This window comes from Macrotis lagotis, chromosome 6 (genome assembly GCF_037893015.1).
Source record: "Macrotis lagotis isolate mMagLag1 chromosome 6, bilby.v1.9.chrom.fasta, whole genome shotgun sequence".
NCBI lineage: Eukaryota > Metazoa > Chordata > Mammalia > Peramelemorphia > Peramelidae > Macrotis > Macrotis lagotis.
The window spans coordinates 46986657-47009957 of record NC_133663.1 but is presented as its reverse complement, the minus strand read 5'-3'; the positions used below and the strand labels follow the sequence as shown (position 1 = coordinate 47009957).

The 23301-nt window shown below is 36.1% G+C and overlaps 1 protein-coding gene and 1 pseudogene across 3 annotated transcripts in view; both read right to left on the bottom strand.

Moving 5' to 3' along the window:
- LOC141490812 (ceruloplasmin-like) overlaps positions 1 to 4521 on the bottom strand; it is a 62092-nt gene extending 57571 nt beyond the window's left edge. The window contains exon 1 of one of the 3 annotated variants that reach the window (XM_074191106.1): positions 4230 to 4521. In XM_074191106.1, coding sequence (XP_074047207.1) covers positions 4230 to 4375 — 146 coding nt within the window. In that variant the 5' untranslated portion in view covers positions 4376 to 4521. The remainder of the gene's footprint in view (positions 1 to 4229) is intronic. The other 2 variants (XM_074191107.1, XM_074191109.1) reach the window with 2 other exon arrangements.
- Positions 4522 to 14599: 10078 nt separating this feature from the next.
- The window catches only part of LOC141492114 (ceruloplasmin-like), a 44354-nt pseudogene continuing 35652 nt past the window's right edge, over positions 14600 to 23301 (bottom strand).

The window sequence follows — 23301 nt, the reverse complement described above, 5'->3', positions numbered from 1 at the left end:
TGATCTTCACCCCATCAACCATATAATTAGAATACTGAATTCAGTCACAAGAGATTGCCAGAGTAGTTGAGGGAGATGGTTGAGCCAGGACTCACCCCTGGTAAACATAGGTTATCCATTACACTAAGTCATAGCAACAATCAAACCTAGGAACTTCATTGTTGCCTTATTCTCTCTATGGAATAGATATATACTCTAAGGATAACTTTATATAATGAATACGTGATAATAAGAAAGTATTTGCTTTCCCATAATGCCAAATAACATCTCAAATTCAAGCTCAATAGAGAAGATGGGATTATTAGAAGGGCAAAATGCAGAGAATAGCAAAAGTGAGATGCTGCCTTCTCCAAGTTTTCCACCTCTACTCACAGTCCTGCATTTGTCATTATTGAAAAGGAGAAATTACCTTTTCTCTTGCTAATTGTTCTTGAGTTTAATGTTCCATTTTCGTTTTGCTTTATGAAAAATATTTATTAGGAACTTATTGCTTGTGAGTAGAGGAAGTTTGGGGGATCTTGATTGAATTTTTCAAGAATAGGGCTAGAAATGAATCAAATTAAGATAATCTCAGAAAGAATTTTAGATGAGTACAAAGCCAAATCACATCAATTGCTTTTAGAGAAATTTTCTAAATGCAAATTTGTTTTGTCTATCTTCAATTAACATGTGAATTACACACCTTTTTAATAAACACATACACATATACAAACACTCAAACAAAGCTCCAGATTTTTAGTCTCTAATATCTGAGATTAGAATCTTTTTCTTTTAGATTTTTTTTTTTTGCAAGGCAATGGGGTGAAGTAGCTTGCTCAAGGCCACACAGCTAGGTAATTATTAAGTGTCTGAGGTCGGATTTGAACTCAGGTCCTCCTGACTCCAGGGCCAGTGCTCTATCCACTGCGCCACCTAGCGGCTCCTGAAATTAGAATCTTTTAAAGAGATTCTAACAGTGCCTTTCATGCAGTAAATATTCAATGAATATTTTAATTTAAAATCATATAAATAGCAATTTCCTCCTAAAATATGATAATCCTAGACTTTGAATTTCCAGGTGCAGATTTTAGCCTGGGTTCTACTCTTTACTAAAATTCCTGCAAATCACTTAATCTCTTTCAACTTCGGTTTCCTCATTTGTTAGGAAATGAAGAGATTAAACTGAATAATTTCAAAGATTCTGTTTATCATTATATTTGATTTGCATTATCTTTTTGTATGTGTTTTTTTTAATATATACAAGGTTCACAACCATTATATAATTTACATTGTATTAAAGTGAAAAAAATACAAAAAAATTCATGGAAGTTCTTTTGTTTGAGCTTTGTAGAAATATTCTTAACCTATGAGAGATGGGGTGGTTTAACATCTCGAGGGCTGGCCTTGTTACTGACTATGTGACTGTCAGAATGCCTAACTCTTCACTTTCTACATGAAACCTTTCCTGATTGTCCATAGTTGCTAATTTCTTTTTTGTTTTAGATTTTTTTTTTTTTTTTGCAAGGCAATGGGGTTAAGTGGCTTGCCCAAGGCCACACAGCTAGGTAATTCTTAAGTGTCTGAGGCTGGATTTGAACTCAGGTACTCCTGACTCCAGGGCCGGTGCTCTATCCACTGTGTCACCTAGCCGCCCCTATAGTTGCTAATTTCTTGTCCCCAACAAATGATTTTAAATTTATTTTTATGCTTTTATGTGTCTACGATTTATTCTTTTGTAGAATATAAGTTGCTTTAGGGACAATGTTTCCTGTATCCTCAGTGACTAGTGCATAGTAGAACACTGGTGGTTGGAATTTCCTCACTGGGCAATCCCTATGATGAAATTATAGATTCAATATCACCCTCCCTCAACCGTGCCTATCAGAATATTATATCTAATGTTTATTTTTAAAATAAAGTGATGTATTTCCTATGACTATATCATGGTAGGGATAAAAGTTCCTTTACCAATATAAATCTCCAACCATTCAATAAAATACTTAATAAGCATTTATTCAATACCAGCTAGGTGCTAAGTCTATTAACTTTGGAATTCAATTACCTGACAAATATAATACAAGCATTAATAATAATACTAGAGTTATAAACCACTTACTCAGCAAGCATTCATTGAGCTGGGGTACCCATACTAAGTATTGTAGTTTCAAAAAAATGAAACGGGGGCGGCTCAGGAGTACCTGAGTTCAAATCCAGCCTCAGACACTTAAGAATTACCTAGCTGTATGGCCTTGGGCAAGCCACTTAGCCCCATTGCCTTGCAAAAAATCCGAAAGAAAAGAAAAGAAACAGTCTTCATCCTCAAGTAACTCATATTTTATTGGGGGAAATACTAGGCATGCCAATAAGCACATAAAACAAATAAGTACACAAGCAACTGAGGACACTAGTTGCTATGGGTAAGAAAATGGCAAGTCTTCTAGTAGGAGATGGCAGCATCTGAGCTGATCTTTTATTATTTTATTCTATTATGGATCAAATTCCATTATATCAGACTTTGAAGGACATGTGTTAAAAACTAGTAGAGAAAAGAGGATTCTGGGAAGATGACAGAGTAAGACAGGAAACTTTGGACTCTCCAAATTTCCTCCACATATAAAAAGACAGAATATCATCTCAGAGCAGCAGAAATAAATAGAGGATAAAGCAGTTGTACTTCTAAGACAATTTGAGAATAGCTCAGCAAGGATAGTAATCATGATCTCAGACAAAATTAAAGTTAAAATAGATTTAATCAAAAATGAAAAATAGAGAAACTACACTGTCAGCAATGTTATTCAATGTTGTTTTAGATCATTGAAAAAACCTACTCAATTTAAAATACCTGAACACAAACTTGCCCAAAGCAGTCACAGGAATTATATAAATATTAACCACAAAGCACTTTTTATTCAGATAAACTCAGATATAAATAATTATAGTAACATTTATTATTTATGAGTATAATTTCTAAAATGATAATTTTACTTCACTAATCTATTTATTCAATACCATCCAAATGAAATCACTAAAAAACTATTTTACTGTGCTAGAAAAAAATAACAAAATTAATTTGGAAGAGCAAAAGGTCAGAAACTTCAAAGAAATCAAGAAAAAAGATGAAAATGAAGTAGATTCAGTAATATCAGGCCTTAAGCCATATTATAAGGGATAACCATTACTGAAATGTAAAAAGGATAGTTTTGATTATTTTAAATCAAAAGTTTCTTGTATAAATAAAACCTATGTGTAGTCAAAAATAGAAGGAATATAGAAAATTGGGGAAATACTTTCATAATAAATTTGTCAGCTAGGATCTAGGGTTGGAATATTGCTGTGGTGTAGGAAATGATTAATTTAGAAAAACATGAAAGACTTGGTCATATAAAAGAAGCTACTTTCCACTTTAGAGAAACAGATGAAATATGGAAATAAGTTTAGTATGATCTCATATATGTATATATATATACATATATGTGTGTATATATATTCATAGATATATATGTGATACATCTATCTATCTATCTATCTATCTATCTATCTATCTATCTATCTATCTCCACACTTAATTGTAGCCTACTTTAGGGTGAAGGGATGAGGGGAGAAAATAAAATAAAAAGTGCATAGCAGAGAATTAAAAAAAACAGGGAAACAAAGAAAAGCTGAGCAGATCTTAAAGCAATGGGTAATATTAAGGAGATTTTCTTGAAATGCAAATTTATTGTTTTATCTTAAATCCTCTCTTATTGTCTGCTATGAACATGGCAATATTTTTTCTCATTTTTGTATTTAAGTTTAAAATAAAAAAATTTACAAAAAAGAAAAAAACTAGTGGAAACAAATGTACATTGGACAAAAATATAGACTTTTTTTCCTGGTTGTCATTGAATTTTTTTCTGATGGGATTTGATCTGTATTCATAAAAGACTTTTAAAGTATATTAATAATGAATTATGAGATGAAACAAAAATTAAAATTATATCCTAAAGGATTTGATATTGTTTCTAATAGGGATTTGTAGCACTGCTACTTAAAGAGAGCATAATAGTAAGATGTGGTAGAGAAGAGAAGGAGGCCAAGAATCTTGGAAGAAAAAAAAACATGCACTCTTAGAAATCAGTTAATCTGAAGTGAACATTTTGAAATACAAACTACCAACGATTCACACATAGATGCATATTCACACATATACACCTTCACACACATATGATGGGGCATGTACATTCACAAGCCAATAGAAAACATTAACTTACAAGTCTTCAAAATTCGATTTCTTCTCATTGCTGATGGGAGCATAGTTCCAAGCTGTTTCAATAATCCCAATATAGTAGTGCCTCTCTCTTGCCCAGACTTGGGTACTGTGGAAAAACAGAAAGCTGACAAGCAACAAAAGCTGCATTTTTCAGGCTTGGAACCTAAGAAAGAATGAAATGCAAACTGAAGCAGGACATTTTTATGTCAGAGTTTCTTCCTTTGTTTGTCTGATTGACACAGTTTAATATTGCACAACAGTCAATTACAGTTTCAATAAAGCAAATACCAATTTTCAACTTTGTCTTTTGGTCCAATTCTCAGAAACAAACTCAGGGAAAAACCCAAACTGAAAATAACCCCAACAAAAAAAATAGGTCATTCTTTCTATTCATTCTCGTTACTAACAAAATCAACCATTATTGTTATAGGAATTAGAGACTGCTTAACTCTATCCTTTCTTTCATTTACATTGGCAAGAATCTTTTATGTTTTAGCTGTAATTCCTACAGTGTTAAGCACACACTAAATAAACAGAGATGATGATGGAAAACAAACCCAAACATGTTACTGTTAGTCATCATCAGGAAATTGATGGAAAAAACAGCTTGCTTACTTGAGGATATAAAACATCTTATTTAGAACACCTAGTCTAATTGAATTAACAGAAAATGAAAGTTTTGAAGTATAAAGCAGGCCCCCATTTTGTGACTCTCCCCCAGGATAAATAGCCATTAAAAACCAAAGGGTTGGCATAGTTCCCCAGTTGGTGCTTTATGCAAATATCCAGATTTATTTTGTTCTATTTTGACAGTCTCCTTTTGGTACTGGGCACTTTTTGTTGTTGGTTAGCTGATTAATCATGTCTGACTCTTCGAGGTCTTATTTGGAACATTCTTGGCAAAGTTACTGAAGTGGTTTGCCATTTTCTTCTCCAGTTCACTTTATAGATGAGGAAACTCAGAGTTAATTGACTTGTCCAGGCTAACATAGCAAGAATTTGTCCGGGGGAAAACTGAACTTAGTTCCTCCTTACTCCAGGCTCAGCTCTTTGTCCATTAATTCAATTAGTTGTTCCCACTAGATACTTTAGGCAACACTTTATAAATATTTCAACTTATAAATAAACTGGTATCAATTGACCCTTTTTTCTCCCAAAGGCAAAGATACACCCCCCACACACACACCTCTTCCAATCACACTCAAGTGGAATATAAATTCCTTGATGGTAGGTTCTATTATATTTGGATCTTTGTGTTCACCTAATCTGAGCTCAAAATCTTTTTGAATTGAATTGTGAGTAAAAGGAGCTTTGTAAGTCTATAAATCTAGACTTTTTTTGTTTTTTCCTGCCTTACACATTTTAATGAGATTTAAATTTAATAATAGAAAGTAATATAGTTTTATAATTTTTCTAGCTATAGCAGATGCTGAATTAGACCATGGGGACATTACATGGACCATGTCTTGAGTGACCCTTCATGTTTCTGCCTGACCCTAAAGGTGCTTGAAGATCTGCTCTTTGGCATGTAGTGGTGCCCCAAATATGGAAAAATTTAGAGTTTTGCTATGAAATGTAAACTCTGAATGGTCCCTTGGTCTTCTCCCCACATATGACACTGACAAGAGGATGGAAGACTGGGGCAAGTAAAAGATGCATATTCACTTAACCTCTTGGTCATGGTGCTCTCATGTGATAGGTAGTTCCTAGATTTCCCATGGAAGAATCTGAGAGAAGGAACTGTGACCTTTCTTCCAACCTAGTGCTACTCTCACATGGAACATGGTCTCAAACAGAAAAAATTTTTCTTGAGCTGTGTTTTTTGCTCTGTTTCTTTTGCTTTATTTTAAGCTGTTTCCTTTCCTGAAAAGTGATCATGAACATCAAGGTAGATGTGTTGAAGATTGGAGGCAACCTTGTGAATTAGGTGCCATCAAGCTGGAGCTCATTGTGGCAGGAAATCTTTTATATCAGAGAATATGACCAATGGCAGGAAGATTGACCCAAGTCTAATCATTTTATTTACTGAACATTATTTAGACAGTGCAGAACTGAGGGAAATATAAAATGTCTAGATAGTATTTTAAACTAGCTTTATCTTTTGAGAAGGTGTAAGCATTAATCTCCCCAAAGCCTGAAAAATTAGTAATATACTGCATCCAGTTTTTGTTTTTTTGTTAATGTACTCTGTGTATCTTGTATGTGTAGCATTTCTTATGAGTACAGAAATGAATTACCAATCCCTTATATGATTCTTATTATATATTGTCTATGTCTCTTTTCCTCTTATTTTTGGGAAAGCCATTTATATGATCCATAACCTAAACTACAAGTAAAACCTTCCCCAGGATGTTGGAGGAGGTGTGTGTGTGTATGTATGTATGTGTGTGTGTGTGTATGTGTGTGTCTGTGTGTCTGTGTGTGTGTATGTAGATGCTAGGTCAATGAACCCCATTTCCTTGGAGGTTAGGGTCCCTAGGACTGACCCAATCATCCCTGGATTCAGCATAAAGAGTTGGCATAGTACCCTAGTCCATATGAGCAAAGAAGGGGTTCTTCAAGTTTAGATATTGTTCCAAAACTTTTTTCCGTAATAGTTTATTCACAGATCTGACAAGTATGATAATGTATTAGAATGCCTGCCTTCCCACAGCTCCCCTAGCAATAATATTTGTCTCCTAACATCTTTATCTTAAATGATAATGACTAGTACATATTTTGTTTGAATGTAACGCTTTGAGTAGGCAACTCTTGAAACATTATGTGATGACTGATGTATCTGTTTGTTTGGGTGAATTGTTTTCTCCCTCTTTTCTTGGTTTTGGGTACAAGAGATAGCTTGCTGAGGAGGGGAGGGAGGAAGGAAATGAAGATAAAGCTAGAACAAAATCTCTCAATAAAAATCAGATGAAAAAGTCAGTAAAATAAGCATTCCTCTTCTGTTTCCCCCACCCCTTGAAACATTGCATGGATATTCAAGGCAGATATTTTGTAGGGTCCCTGTCTTCATTTACAATAGAGAGATGGAGTCAGGGACAGAAATCTGTCTGTTAAGGAGAGGGTAGAGTATTAAAATACATAAAGAACTACTAACTGTAAACTGACTGAGATGAGACTATGAATAAACCTATAGACATTTTCTAGCAGCTAGGTGTCACAGTGGATAGAATACTGGATATAGAGACAGGAAAACATCTTTCTGGGTTCAAATTTGACCTCAGACATTTAATATCTGCGTGACCTGGGGCAAATCACTTTACTGTGTTTGCCTCAGTTTCCTCATCTGAAAAATGAACTGGAGAAGAAAATGGCAGATTGTTCAGACTCTTTACCAAGAAAACCCCAAATGGGGTCATGAAGAGTCAGAAACAGTTGAACAACAACATAGATGTTTTGTCCTTCTAGCTTGATGATGCATCTATTAGTCATTCAGTCACTTCAGCTTCACTGCTTTTCCCTCTCTCAAACCATGATTCCCAGTCAGACTTTGAAAGTCGTTTGGTGTTTTGGACAATCTGACATTCAGTCCAGTGAAATATAGGAACCTCTTCTCGGGAATCATGTTTTTAAACACATAAAATAAAATTCATAAAATTACAAAAGAAGCAAATTTTGTTGAAATGTAGCTATTTAAATAGAAAAAAAAGTATATGGACTTCTGATTAAGAGCTCCCAGAAGTCAGTTTTGGAGAAGGGAAGTAAACTAGGACTGCAATGGTTGAGTTCTCATTATGTTTAAGGCTTGATATGCCTCCAAAAGGTGAACTATGAAATGTGAAATATGAAAACTCAAGCTCCGACTCTGAAGTCTCCTAGGCAAGCTATGTGACATGGAGTGGTGAGCCTGGAGTCAGAAAGATCTGAATTTAAATTTTACCTCCAACACTTACTAACTACAAGACTCTGAGCAAACTTTTGTTTGTCTCAGTTTCCTCAATTGTAAAATGGGGATGATATGCCAGAAAATGCTATTGCTATCCAGAGAAAGTACTATGGAGTCTGAGTACAGATTGGCACAGACTATTTTTTTTATCTTTCTTGTGGTTTCTTGTGTTTCTTCTCCCACAATTTGAGTAAGGAAGAAATACATTTATATTGTTGCACATGTATGACCTATATCAGATTGCTTGCCATATTGGAAAGGGGGATATGGCATGGAAGGAGAAAGAAAAAATTTGGAACTCAAATCCTTTTTTTTTTTAGTTTTTGCAAGGCAATGGGGTTAAGTGGCTTGCCCAAGGCCACACAGCTAGGTAATTATAAAGTGTCTGAGAATGGAGTTGAACTCAGGTACTCCTCACTTTAGGGCCGGTGCTCTATCCATTGCTCCACCTAGCTGCCCCCGGAACTCAAATCCTAATAAAATATGAAGGCTGAAAACTAGCTTTACATGTAATTGGAAAAAATACTATTTTCCAATAAACAAAAACAAAAACAAAAGAAGAAAAGGCAAAAACAAACAAAAAATGGGGATGGCAACAGTCCCTACCTCTCAGGGTTGTGAAATCAAATAATGTGGGGGTCCAGCCTCCACGGGGTCCTTGGAACCTGACAGGAGGGATAGAGTCGACGAAATGAGTTGAGTCAACAAGTGGGTAAAGGCAGGAGCAGCTTGACTGACTGTCAGCTGCTTGGATTTATTTTTATAGTCTCAGAATCATGTATGTTTCAAGCAAGCAAGCAAGCTGAAATCATTTCCTTGGTTACAAGAGTGTACAATTTTCATTAACAATCATGTAGTCTATATGGTTACAAGTTTTAATCATGTGATTACAAGTTTAAGTAATAATCATATAGTTAATTAATTTCTTATCCCTACTCAGACCATGATGACCTTAACCTGTCACCATATTTATTACTACATTGTATAATTGTTAATTCATTTAGAGTTATTAATTAAGCAGCTCTTTTAATGGAAAGTTTTTTATATTTTTTTGTGTAGGTAATGTTTTTTGATACACTTCCTTAACAGTCTGTAGTGAGGGTCTTTATGCTTGTCCACCCATCCATTAACTCTTACAATAACAAATTTTTCTTTCTGGCCTTGTTGGTAGAAACCACAGTTGCTGTGACTTTTTTATTCTTTCCCATGCAACTAAGGCTGCTGGAGTTCACATATCAGTCACCTGTACTAACTATTTTCTCACCATCTTTTTTCATATATTCCTGTGTATGGTAAGGGGGGCAAAATTATTAATTTCCCTGGAATTCTATCTGACCCATCTTGTATCTGTTTTCCCTGTATATATTCTGGTATCTCCTTGGAATTCCCAGTGCTGGGTTTTCCAGAGATTTCATAATGTTGAAGCCTTTTGCATGCCTCAGGGAGAGGCAATCCTGTTAAATTTAGACAGTTTACAATCTGTTTTATTCAAGGAATTTTTCTGAAATCCTTCCTTTATAGTCATTCCAGTATTAGGGTGAATAAATATGGTAACCAATAATAAACCTATAAATATTGGTATGCATGAAATCCCTATATATATTGAAGAAGGAAATGTTGTTCCATCAGGCAGTGTGACTGCCTTGAATCTTCTTGCTGCAACTGGGTCAAACAGCTTAGAGACCCTGGCTCCCAACAAAATAAGATTCATTAAAGTGCTTAATATAGTGCCCTAATAAATGCTTATTCCCTTCCTGTTTCTCTAAGTCAGATACAAGGGGAGTAGTATGTATTTGTAATCAAAGCAACCAGATTTAAATCATGACTCCTCCATTTGCTGCTTGTATGTCTTTGGGCAAGTCTTTTGACCTCTTCCGGGCTCATTTCCCTCACTTGTAAAAATGAGGGTTTTGGACTAGGTGATCTTTATGGTCTCTTTTAGCTCTTCATCTTTGACACTGTGATAGAAGTCATTTTTACTTTTCTGTAAAATAACAGGGTCATGACTTCTACAGTTCTTTTTGACTAGTCTACTCTCCTTTTACCTATATCCTCAGAGTTCTCAAGGTCTTATTTCTTACTAGAATCACTCCTGCAACCTGACTGATGAGTTTCTGGCTAAAACAGTCACGACTAGCACATTATCTCAAAAATTGGATGAAACAGTTTTTAGGATCACAAATTCTTCCACTTCACTTTTACAACTTATTCAGTACTTTCAATTATACCCTCAAACATAGCTTTGATCCTGGGTTCAAGTTTTGCTTGTGAATCATAGAGGATCATGACCCCAAATAAATCATTCAATCTCTCAGTGTCTGAAAAAATTTTCTAAGATTGTAAGTTACAGATAGTGGTAACCTTGAGGGTCTGCACAAATTCTTTCTTTGTCTTTCTTTGAATCCCTATGGTCTAGCATGGTGTCTGCCAAAAAGGAAAGTTTTTTTTTTTTTTAGGATTTTGCAAGGCAAATGGGGTTAAGTGGCTTGCCCAAGGCCACATAGCTAGGTAATTATTAAGTGTTTGAGACCAGATTTGAACTCAAGCACTCCTGACTCCAGTGCTCGTGCTCTATCCACTGTGCAACCTAGCCATCCCAAAAGGAAAGTCTTGATAAATGTTGGTTGAATGTTGGATGGGTGAATCTGCATCTATGAAAAGAATTTCCACATTGATGAAAGCATAAGTCTGGAGAGGGGGGAAAATAGGTCACAAGGAGATAGAATCTTTAAGGAAGTTTCAATCAAGGGCAAGGTGAACTGCTTCATAGTTCACCCTAGAAATGAATATTTGGAAGAATGAGGGCACAGGTCAGGATGGTAGAGAGGCATCTGAGACCACACTGTCTACTGTTACATGTGACTGCCCACTTTGTCTGTGGTAGATGAATTAGTTCTTGCTGATCTTGTTGAATGAATGAATGAATGTTTATGAATGAAGCATATTACTAACACAATGCACACTCCTTTCACGAAAGATAAATACTTGCATGTTGGTCAGAACACTAAATAAGAGTCAGCAATTTTAATGGAAGCAGTTATGAATAATAAAGACAGGTTTGGGGGTTTGTAGTGGAGGTTATTGTATATATGACACTGAATCTGAGATTAGTTTTAAAGATTTATTGAAAAGATGCACATTTCACTTGATGTGTCTTTTACTGGTTTAATGTTTTGGTTCCCATTTGAAACAGATGAAGATATTTGACTTCTTAAAAATTTATATTAGCTAGACAGAATAGTTTTAGGAACTGCAGTGGGATCAAAGCTATCTTGTTGCAGGTAGAATTCTTCAAAAATAAACTGAAAAGGATGCTCTTCAAATTTTAGTAACAGTAGAATTTCAATGTAAAATAGCCAACTGTGGAGCCTGCCAATAGCCAGTTGCTCCAAATTGCCTTCTTTGTACAGGAAATTGTGCAAGGAGTTGTGTAACTCTGGAATTTTGCTCTTGTGTCCTGTCACGTAAAGAACTTTGGTAGCTCAAACAGGTGAGGTGAAAGCTCATTTACCAATAGTTTCTTGGGGGGATCTAGGAGATGTATTATAATGTGACTTGATACAGTATTGACATGACTACTTTTTCTCCTTTTTCTGTTCTATTTATTATTCAATGATTGGTGGTGATTTGCTTTATGAATTACCTCTCTGTGACTATTTGGGTGAGCCTGGGTGAGCCATTGCAATTTCTTTGTACCTCAATTTCCTCATTTATGAAGAATGAAGAATTTAAATGGATGAATTCATGCATGAAGAATGAAGAAATGGCATAGGGTGGCTTCTGAGGTCCCTTGAAGATTTAAATTCATGATCTTATTAAGCAGCCCTTGAGCATTCTACTGAATGTTAAGCCCCCAGAATAGAATAATTTCATAGGCAGGGGAAGGGAGAGATAAAATTAACTTAACCCATTTCCCTACTCATTTGTAAAAGATTTTTTCTTTAGGTTTTTGCAAGGCAAACAGGGTTAAGCAGCTTGCCCAAGGCCACACGGCTAGGTCATTTTTAAGTGTTTGAGACTGGATTTGAACCCAGGTACTCATGACTCCAGGGCCGGTGCTCTATCCACTGCATCACTTAGCCGCCCCTTTTGTAAAAGATTTGATGCAATATAAGACTGAGACCCCTGGCTAAAATGAGTTCTTTAAAATTATGTGAAGATTGCAATTATTCATGTCATTTTTCATTCATTCGTTTGACAAGTATTCCTTATGTACCTACTATCTACTCATCCTGTGAAAAAGGAAAACAGTTCCTGCCTTTAAGAAGTTTACATTTGGGGGTGGCTAGGTGGTACAGTGGATAGAGCACCAACCTTGGAGTCAGGAGTACCTGGGTTCAAATCCGACTTCAGACACTTAATACTTACCTAGCCGTGTGGCCTTGGGCAAGCCGCTTAACCCCATTGCCTTGAAAAAAATCTAAAAAAAAAGTTTGCATTCTATTTGAGAAAAATAACATGTACCAGAAAAGTAAACCCAAATTATGTACATGTTTTTTGGGGGAGGAGGGGGAGAAAGCACTAACAATTGGGAGAGCAGAAAGATCTTCTAAAAGGGTCAGGCACTTAAAACTGAATCTTGAAGGAAGTTAGAGATTCCAACAGGTGAAGGTGGAAAAGAAGAATATTCCAGACATGGGAAGGACTTGCACAAAGGAGAGACTAGGACAATATATGTAAGCGAGCTCTTTTTTTGCTGGAATTTTGAACATGAGGAGGAGTAATAGGAAAAAAGTCCAGAAAAAATAGTTTGAAGCCAGATTATAGAAGATTTTAAGTGACAAAGGGAAGATTTTATATTTTATACTAGTTTTTAGAAGTTTTTTTTCAAGAGAGGAACGAAAAGATCACATTTGAGCTGTAGATATATCATTTTGTCAGTAGCATGAAAGATACATATGAATGCATGCTGCTATATGTATGGATAGCTACATTTAGTGTATCTATATGTACAGTTATATCTATATAATCCATATATATGTATGCCATAATCACATTGTAGGAGTTCTGTTCTGTATTTTGAGATAGCCTCTGGATTCAACCCTCCCCTTCCTAGGGTAGAAGTCCCTACATGTCTGGAGAAGTATCTCACTGGATCCCCCAAACCCTCCAGAGGGTGATAATATGAAATTTCTTCTTTATTTGAATCCTTCTGTGGATCCTTTCTATATAGGCATTTTACTCTAACAGTCAACCTACAGTTGGTGGATGAACTTAAGAAAAGTTTAATTGGTCACTTCACTATTCTTTTCCTCTTGAAATCCAATCAACTTCCTAGGGGCAATGGGCAGATGCATGGGATGTATTATCTCTGTGGGCCATTGATCATCTTCTGGAATTGGTCTGCTTGGGTTTTATTTTGAATTATATTTCAAGTATCCTTACGAGACTATAAACTTCATGTGAGTAGGCACTAATGGACCACAGATCTAGAGTAAGAAAGGACTTTAGAGGTTCTCTATTCAAACCTACACATTTTGTAGACCAGAATAGTAATACCTACTTACGAAAAGTGCCAGAGTTACAAATGTCAGAAGTAGGGTAAGAACCCAGATCCCTTGATAGTAGAGTCTGCAGTCTTTCCATAGGATCCCCCTCTCACATAAGGGACCTCATCCTATATATGGGTATTGCCTGGTTCTCAGATAATGGTAAAGATCAGGAAAGGGACTCAAGTGAGATGGATCAAACCTCCTTGGAGAATTCAAGTGAAGACTGACAAGAGAGAAAAGATGTCAAGGCCAAATAAATCAGGAGAACTACCACTGATAGATAGGATTAGAAATCCCTTGAATCATCTCCCCTCCCCAAGGATTTAGTAGAGTGTTCTGCTTACAATGAAGTGATTAATAAATGTTAATTGAATTGAAAGTATTCAAATATTTGTGCCCCTCAAAGTATGTTGGACTGAAATGGATTGCTATAAAATTAATAATAGGAAATGAAAATCTCTCTGAAAGCATCATGTTAATCCATGGAATGGATAATGGGGGCAACACTCCACCCAATGTCATTGAGACTGTTCTGAAGACACAGATAATAACCGTATATATTTTTCTTATTTTATGAGAATTTGAATTATCTTCAGTTAAATACAATGACTGTTTGCCATCTATGAAAGCCTTTTCTGCAATTGTTGTCACTTACTATCCCTCTTAGCAAGGGTATTTAGGTGGAGCAATGGATAGAACACAGGGTCTAGAATCTAGAAATCCCACCATAGACACATGCTAGTTGTATGATCCTGGAAAGTCACTTACACATACTTGCCTCAGTTTCCTCATGTGCCAAATGAGTTGGAGAAGGAAATGGCAAATCACTGCAGTTTTCTGCCAAGAAATTCCAAAAAGGCTCACAAAGAGTCAGATCTGACAGAAACAGCTTAACAACAACAATCACTAATAGTGTCACCTTCCTATGATGCAATCCTATTGAAATCTTCATTAGATCATACTCAAAGATGAACAAGAAAGTGTTCATTTTAAATTTTAATTTAGTTTTTTTAAAAATACATCATTATAACAATGACATTCATAATTTGATTTAACTCCTCCTATGTTCCTTTGCAGGCTTGAGTTTTCAGATTTCTTCCACCCTAGTACTGTTGAAGTGGGCTCATCAAAATCTCTTCGTGAAGACTTTGGTTCTGTAGTACAGAGAGAGTTAAAGAAGACTCTATATTAAATAATATCCAGCAACCTAGCTTACACACTAGAATATGGAATTGTGAAAAAATTATATGACTTTTCTGATTTCTACATAAATATCTGCAGTAGCTTTCCTGTTTAAAATATTGCTCCTCAGGAGTAGGTCAATGGTTCAGTGGATAGGGTCCTGCCCCTGAAGTCAGGAGGACCTTAGTTCAGATTTGATTTCAGAGCCTTATTAGCTGTGTGACTATGGACCAGTTAGTTAATCCTGATTACCTCCAATCAAATCAAATCAAATCTTGCTCCTTAAACTGATAAACACTTTGATGTTTGCTAATAATCAACAGACTTTTCACTTTCTCTTATAATGTGGTATCTGTGGGTCTATAGACAGCCTCTAATGTGAGGTTGTCTTCCAAACGTTGTTGATTTGGAACTGGGAAGAATTTTCTTATAGAAATCTTTTAGGTCAGGCCATAAAAGGCAGTTTAATTCACAAAATAACATTTAATTCATGTCACATGCTTTTCCTCAAGTTTACCTTCATTGATTATGGGATGACAAACATCTGAGAGAATATCCAGATGAAATGTCACATGGAGTCCCAAGTCATCCTACCACTAATACCTTATTACTGTGAGTATATATTTTATTTACATTGTAGGTAAAATTGGTTTCTATGGGAGAATATATATCTTTGTCTAAGCAGAGAAAAGGGATCTTGGTGACCTAAAGCAGGTCATTACATTTAATAAGATGTGAAGTCATGTCAGCTCAAGAAGAAGAGAACTTGGTGTGTCCTTTATTGGTCTCAGTGGTTCCCTTCAGAGACCACCCCCATCTCTTAATGAGTCATGACAGATGTGGCCCAGATGATTCTAGGTTGAGAATACTAAAAAATGCTAAAAAATAGAGTATTCATGAGTTGATGGAAATGTCATCACTGTTAATCATCTTATCTAATTGAATTTAAGTTCCTTGATGATAGGGGCTGTTTTATTTTGCTATCTATAGTGACCATAATAGAACCTAAAACACTGTAGGAACTTACTGAATTGAATTGAATATTAGAGTTTGACTTCTGCTATTGAAGGAAACTCTATGTGAGTTGTCAAAGGACATTCCTGGTGGATCCTGAAGACCTGGAATTGAAACTAGCTGAGGAACTGGAGACCTGGCCACATCTTCTCCCAGGGATGCACAGGAGTCTGGGCAGCATCCTTGGTCATTATCCTTCCTAATTCATATAAGGTTTAAGGATCCTCAGAGTTGCTGTCATAGTCAAAGCCATTCTCCCTTGGAACTGAAGAGAGTCTCGTTCTAATAAAAATGTGAGTATGTAAAGAAGCTGTGTTTTTCTCTGCTGTGAGGTACTCCTCCTAACATTTGAGCCTCATTGGTTAAGTGTCCGAGGTGAGAACTGGGCTTAGATCTTCCTGACTCCAAACCTAACCTTTCATATGCTATGGCATTACTTTCTGGAGAAAGTATTACATCTAAAGCCAATAAAAGTAATAAGTGCTGATGATTAAAGTCTGCTTTGAAGAAGTGCAAAGCATTTGTATATGATAACTAAGAAGAGAATTCATAGAGGAAGGGAAAGAGTTCTACATTCTGAATGCCCTTACAATGTTGAGTGTCCTTGGATTGTAGAACCACCGATTTAAAGCTAAAAGAGACCTTACAAGTCACAAAGAAGAATATTGGCCTCATTGACATGTAAAAAAGAATAAATAAATCAGAGGTTTTAAAAAAAATCTATTTTTAGATTCTAGATGGAAGTTTTTCCTTTGTCCTTGTTTTTTTCACCTTTTTGTAATTTTCCAAGTAGATAGTTCTATAGTTAGTATGTCCAATCAAAACAAATAAGACATGCACTAATGAAAGTTTGTTTATGTGGATACCTCTGACCCCTGCAAAAGAGGTGGAAAGGCACAGCAGGCACAGTGGAATGTGTTGAATAGATGTCTGTTACGTTGGAAATCTTGGCACTTTTTCTATAATCATATTTTACTGTTGTTGAAAGCTGCATTTTCATTATCCTAGGGGACATCCAGTGTGGAAAATTCTTACATCTATGAAAATGAACAAATCTTCCATAATTGATGTACAGACAGTTGTCTGGGCATGGAGAAGTTTAAGTGATTTGCCAAAGGTCAAACACCTGGTGAGTGTCAAACATGAAGCAGACCTTTGATCCCTTACACAGTGGTTAGCCCTCAGGAAGTTGCATCTAGCTATCATGGATTATTTTGAGGTTGTATTCAGAGTTTCCTAGATCTAGATCCAGAAGGGACATGGATTCTAACCCTTTCATTTTTACTGGTGAGGAAATAGAAGCTAAAGGAACATGGAAGAATATTTTATTTTATTTTATTATTTTATTTTTTCCAGTTTCACATATCAGTTTATTTTCTCAAAATGGAAAATGATTGAAATACTCATGGAAGAATATTTTAAATTTAATTTCTTGTCTTTTAGTTTCTCTAGAATATTAAGAAATAATATTTCTCTGGTCAAATGATCCCCTTGTTTAAAGATAAGACAAGGACAAAAAATACTTTTTTAAAATAAAGAAATGGAATAAGAGTGGACATCAATCTCTTTAAAAAGGGTAGCTGGTCATGTTAACATTATTTTCTAAGACTGGAGCCAAGATGGCAGAGAAAGGGTAGGGACTGATTTTAATCCTTTCCAAACAACTTTAAATAATGCCTCAAAATAATTCTTGAGGGCAAGAACCAACAAAAGATCAGGATAAAATAATTTTCCATCTCATAACAACTTCCAAGGTCAACAGGAAAGGTCTGTTGCACTGGGGTGATAGTGGAATGAAGGCTGTGTCAGCAAAGAGTGGACTCCCAGCAAACTAGCAGCAGGTCTTGGAGCAACTGAATCAACAATGTCAGCATCTACTTCTGGTAAAGGGGTTGGATAACTGGCCAAAAGGAGATTTCAGGGGCCCCTTAGCTGGCACTGGGTGCAGGACTCTATTGTACTGTCCATACTCAGATTTGGGTCGAAGTTCTTGGTCGTAGTTCTAGGGCAAGGAAGAACACTAGTATAGCAGAGTTTGTGGCCTTTTGTCACACTTTAGGGCAAAAAAAGTGCTTGTGGTCACTGATAGACCAGCACACAGGCCAGGAGAGTAGGAAAGTACCACTTCGGAAGAGCTGGAATCTCATAAACCCCCAGAACTAGCTTCACAAAACACCTGAAGTTGAAACGATTCCCCCTCTATCCTGGGAGAAGAGTCCAACTTTAACATAAAGTGAAAAGTCAAGAAACTGACTGGAAGTAAGCTAGAAAAACAATAACTGAATTCATACGAGGAAGAAAAAGGTCAAGAATATCAAGAGAATTATTGAAAAAAATGCAAAAGACGGCGACCAAGCCATAACAGATAGAAAATTATATGTAAAGCACCGGTTATCAAAACTATCTGATACTGGCTAAGAAATAGAGGGGTGGATCAGTGAATAGATGAGGTGCAAAAGAGACAGCGGGAAATGATCCTAGAAATCTGCTGTTTGAAAAAACAAGATTGAGCTTCTGGGATAAGAACTCACTCTTCAGTAAAAACTGCTGGAAAACTGGAAGACAGTATGGCAGAAACTAGGATTATGCCAACATCTCACACCCTATACCAAATTTAAATCAAAATGGGTGTTGGATTGAGACATAAAAGACAATATTATAAGCAAATTAGTAGAACAAGGAATAGTTTATCTGTCATATCTATGGAAAGGGGAGCAGTTTATGACTGAAGAGATCAAGAATATTATAAAATCAAACTGGATCATTTTGATTACATTGAATTAAAAGATTTTGCATAAGCAAAATAACTATAAACAAGATCAAAAGGAATGTAGTAAATTGGGAAACAATTTTTACAACTAGTGTTTCTGACAAAGGACTCATTTCTAAAATATATAGAGAACTGAGTCAAATTTATAAAAAAAAACAAGCCATTCCCCAAATGACAAATGGTTAAAGGATATGCAGAGGCAATTTACAGATAAGGAAATCAAAGCGATCCATATTCATATGATAAATTGCTCTAAATCATTACTAATTAGAGAAAGGCAAATTAAAGCATCTCTGACCACTTCACATTTCTCAGATTGGTCAATATGACCAGAAAGGACAATGATCAGTATTGGAAGGGATGTGGGAAATCTGGGACACTGATGTATTGTTGGTGGAGTTGTGAATTGATCCAACATTTCTAAAGAGCAATTTGGAATTATGCCCAAAGAGCAATAAAATATGCATACCCTTTGATCCAACAATACCACAACTGGGTCTATATCCTGAAGAGATCATGAAAAAAAAAGGTAAAAATCCCATGTATACAAAAATATTCATAGCAGCTCTTTTTGTAATAATAAAGAATTGAAAATTGAGGGAAAGACAGAACAAATTGTGGTAAAGTGTGGTAATTGAATGTGTTGTAACACTATTGTTTTATAAGAAATCATTAGGGTTGGGATTTCAGAAAAGCCTAGAAAGATTTGCACAAATTGATGCTGAGTGAGATAACCACATCATGAGGGGATGAGCAACTATGATGGACTTGCTCATTCCATCAGTACAATAATCAGGGACAATTTTAGGGGATTTGTGATAGAGAATATCACCTGAATCCAGAGAAGGAATTGTAAAGTTTAAATGAAGACCAAAGCTTATTATCTTCAATTTTAAAAGTTGTCTTCTGTATGATATAATTTTGCTATCTCTGATGTTTTCTTTCTTCCTTATAGATCTTCCTTATGGATCAATTTTGATCTATACTGATCTATACTTACCATGGCTGCAAATGTAAAGCCTGTGTTAGATTGCCTTCTGTTGGAGGGAGGGAGAAAAATTGTAAAACTCAAAACCTTGCAAAAATGAGTGGTAGAATCTGAGAATATGAAGGAAAAAACTCTGTCAGGAGCACTGGCCAGGGAGAGCCTGGGAGCCTGGATGAGCCACGGATTAGCCTGATTAATGGTGGGGCTGGAGCCCGGGAGCCTGGGGGGGCCTGCCCAGACTGGCTTGATCAGCCGAGGAGTTAGAGTTGGCAACTAGGGAGCGAAGGTATCAGTGGTGGGACTGACCCTCAGGAGCTTGCTGGTAGGGCTGGAGGGAGAGTTTCTGAGCAGGAGAGTTGCAGAGTCAATCCCTGGGCCCCTCTGGTCAAGAGGAACTGAGTCCACACCTCCATTCCAGCAGAAGCCTCTGCCCAGGACAAACACAATCACAGCCCACCTCAGCCCTAGAACCAGCTCAGCTGATAATAGGGAGAGTGATCACCTCACCCCAGGGCATAGTCCACTATTGATGGAAGACAAAAGTATTTAACAGCTTCAAGCACTCCCTCCTGGCCAAGGGAGAAGGCCTCAATCAAGGTCACAGACACTCCAGAGAAAGCAACCACCACCACCTACTGGTCGGCTGGAGACATTACACTCAGAGAGCAAGACCTCTAGCACTCCCTACTGGCCAGCTAGAAATATTACACTCAGTGAGCAAAACCTCTAGCACAACCCACTGTCCAGTTGGAGATATTACACTCAGTGAGAAAAGCCTCTAGGGATCCTGTGAACCAGCCCCTCCCCAATACAAGGTTTTTAGGATAATGAAAAAAGACCAGCACAAAGAAGGGTCTATAGAAAAATACTTGGAAGGAAAAGACACTAACTCAGACAGACCTGGAACCTCTGAGGAGGATATGACCTGCTCTCCAGAACAGAAAGACTTCCTTAAAGAATAAGGAAGGAGTTTAAAAATCAATTGGAAAATTTGGGAGAGAAAATTAACACCTTGAAACAAGAAAAAAAATTCTCTCAAAACCTCAATTGGTTAAATGGAAAACTCTTACAAAAATAGAATTGACCAATTGGAAAAGGAGTTGCAAAAGGTAAATGAAGAAAATTCTTCTCTTAAAAAAAGGATGGAGTCTGTGGAAACTAATGACTTTGTAAGACAGCAAGAGTTTATTAAAGAAAACCAAAAATTGAAAAAATAGAAGAAAACCTCATCAGCAAAACCACTGACCTCAAGAATAGATTGAGGAGGGGCAACCTGAGAATTACAGGCTTTCCTGAAAACATTGAAGAGAAAAGAATCCTGGACTTAATATTATAGGATATAGTGATGGAAAATTGCCCTGATATCATGGAACCAGAGGGCAAAATAGTTATTGAAAGAATAAATACAAGGGATCCTAAAATGAAAACACCAAGGAATGTTGTGGCCAAATTCCAGAACTATCAGATAAAAGAGAAAATCCTGCAAGCAGCCAGAAAGAAGCAATTTAAACACCAAGGAGCCACAGTAAGGATTACACAGGACTTGGCTTCATCAACATTAAGGCATCGAAGGGCCTGCAATAAGATATTCTGAAGAGCAAGGGAGCTTAGAATGCAGCCAAGAATCCACTATCTGGCAAAGCTGAGCCTTTGCATTCAGGGGAAAACATGGACATTTAATAAAATGGAAGACTTCCAACAATTCCTGATGAAAAAAACAGAGATAAATAGAAAATTTGGACATCAAAAAAGGAGGTTCAAGAGACACATAAAAAGGTTTTAAAAAGGGGGGGGGTAAAGAAAAAAAGCTACTATCCAATAAGATGAAACTGGCTATATCCCAGCATGGAAAAAAGATTCTCATAACTCTTGAGAATTGTAACTCTAACAGAGACAATATACTTAGCCAGAAGTGATGGATACTCAGGATTTTCTATGATGTAGATAGAATGATTTAAAAACAATTCCTCCTTAAAAAAGGGAACAGGAAGTAGACAGGAGGAGGGAGAGGATTGAATGCAGTAAATCCCATTACATTAAGAGGTACAAAAGACCTATTGTAATAGAGGGAAAGAAAGGAGGAGATGAGAAACACCTGAATCTTCCTCTCATTAGACATGGCTTAAAGTTAACTTATACACACACAGTCAGTTAATTTAAAAAGCATCTTACCTTTCAAGTATTAAAAGGGGGGGAAAGGGGAAGGGGGAACAGAAGTGGGGGGAGAAAAAAGGGAACTAATAGAAGGAAGGGAAAAAGGGAAAGGGGAAAGAAAGGGGAGGGGGTGGATATAGGAGGGCAAACACACCGAAGGTGGTGGTATTCAGAAACAAAATACTGAGGAATACAGATAAAAGGGGGAAAGGCGAAAAATAAAAACAGTGGGAAGATAGCATGGAGGGCAATAAAGAGTTAGTAATTATGACTTTGAATGTGAATGGGATGAACTCTCACTTAAAATGTAAGCAAATAGCAGACAGGATTAAAAACCAGAATCCTACAATATGCTGCTTATAAGAAAGAAACTCATTTGGAGCAGAAAGATACATATAGAGTAAAGGTAAAAGGTTGGAGCAAAATATAATTTTCTTCAACTGAAATGAAAAAAGCAGGGGTAGCAAGCCTTATCTCAGACAAAGCAGCTGCAAAAATAGATAGCATTAAAAGAAATAAGGAAGGAAGCTATATCCTCCTGAAAGGTACCATAGACAATAAAATGATCACAATATTGAATATGTATGTACCCAGTGGTATATAGCATCCAAATTCTTAGAGAAGTTGAAAGAGCTACAGGAAGACACAGCAAAACTCTACTAGTGGGAGACCTCAACCTCCTGCTCTCAGTTCTAGATAAATTGAATCATAAAATAAACAAGAAAGAAGTTAAGGAGGTAAATGGATTGTTAGAAAAACTAGATATGGTAGACTTATGGAGGAAACTGAATGGGATAGAAAGGAAAATATACCTTTTTTTTCTTCAGTACATGGCCCTTATACAAAAATTGCATGTACTAGGGCATAAAAACCTAATAATCAATTGCAGAAAGGCAGAAATAGTGAACACATCTTTCTCAGATCACAATGCAATAAAAATCATATGCAATATTGGGCCAGGGAGATATACACCCAGAATTGATTGGAAACTGAATAACCTCATTTTAAAGAATGAGTGGATCAAGCAACAAATTATAGAAAGTATTAAATATTTCATTCTAGATAATGACAATAATGAAATAACATACCAAAATCTATGGGATACACTCAAGGCGGCTGTCATGGGATATATTATATATTTAAATGCTTATATGAATAAATTAGAGAAAGAGGAAATCAATGAACTAAATATTCAACTAAAAAAATTGAGAAAGAACAAATTAAAGAACCCCCAATTTAATACCACATTAGAAATTCTAAAAATTAAAGGAGAAATTAATAAAATCAAAAGCAAAAAAAACTATTGAATTAATAAATAAAACCAAGAGTAGGTTTTATGAACAAAACAATAAAATTGATAAACCTCTGGTCAATTTGAATAAAAAAAAAGGAGGAAAAAAACAAATTGGTAGTATCACAAATGAAAAAGGTGAACTCACCACCAAAGAGGAGGAATTAAAATAACAATTTGGGATTATTTTGCCTACTCTATGCCAATAAATTTGACAATATAAGTGAAATGGACAAATATTTACAAATATAAGTTGCCCAGGTTAAATGAAGAGGAGATTAAATACCTAAACAACCCTA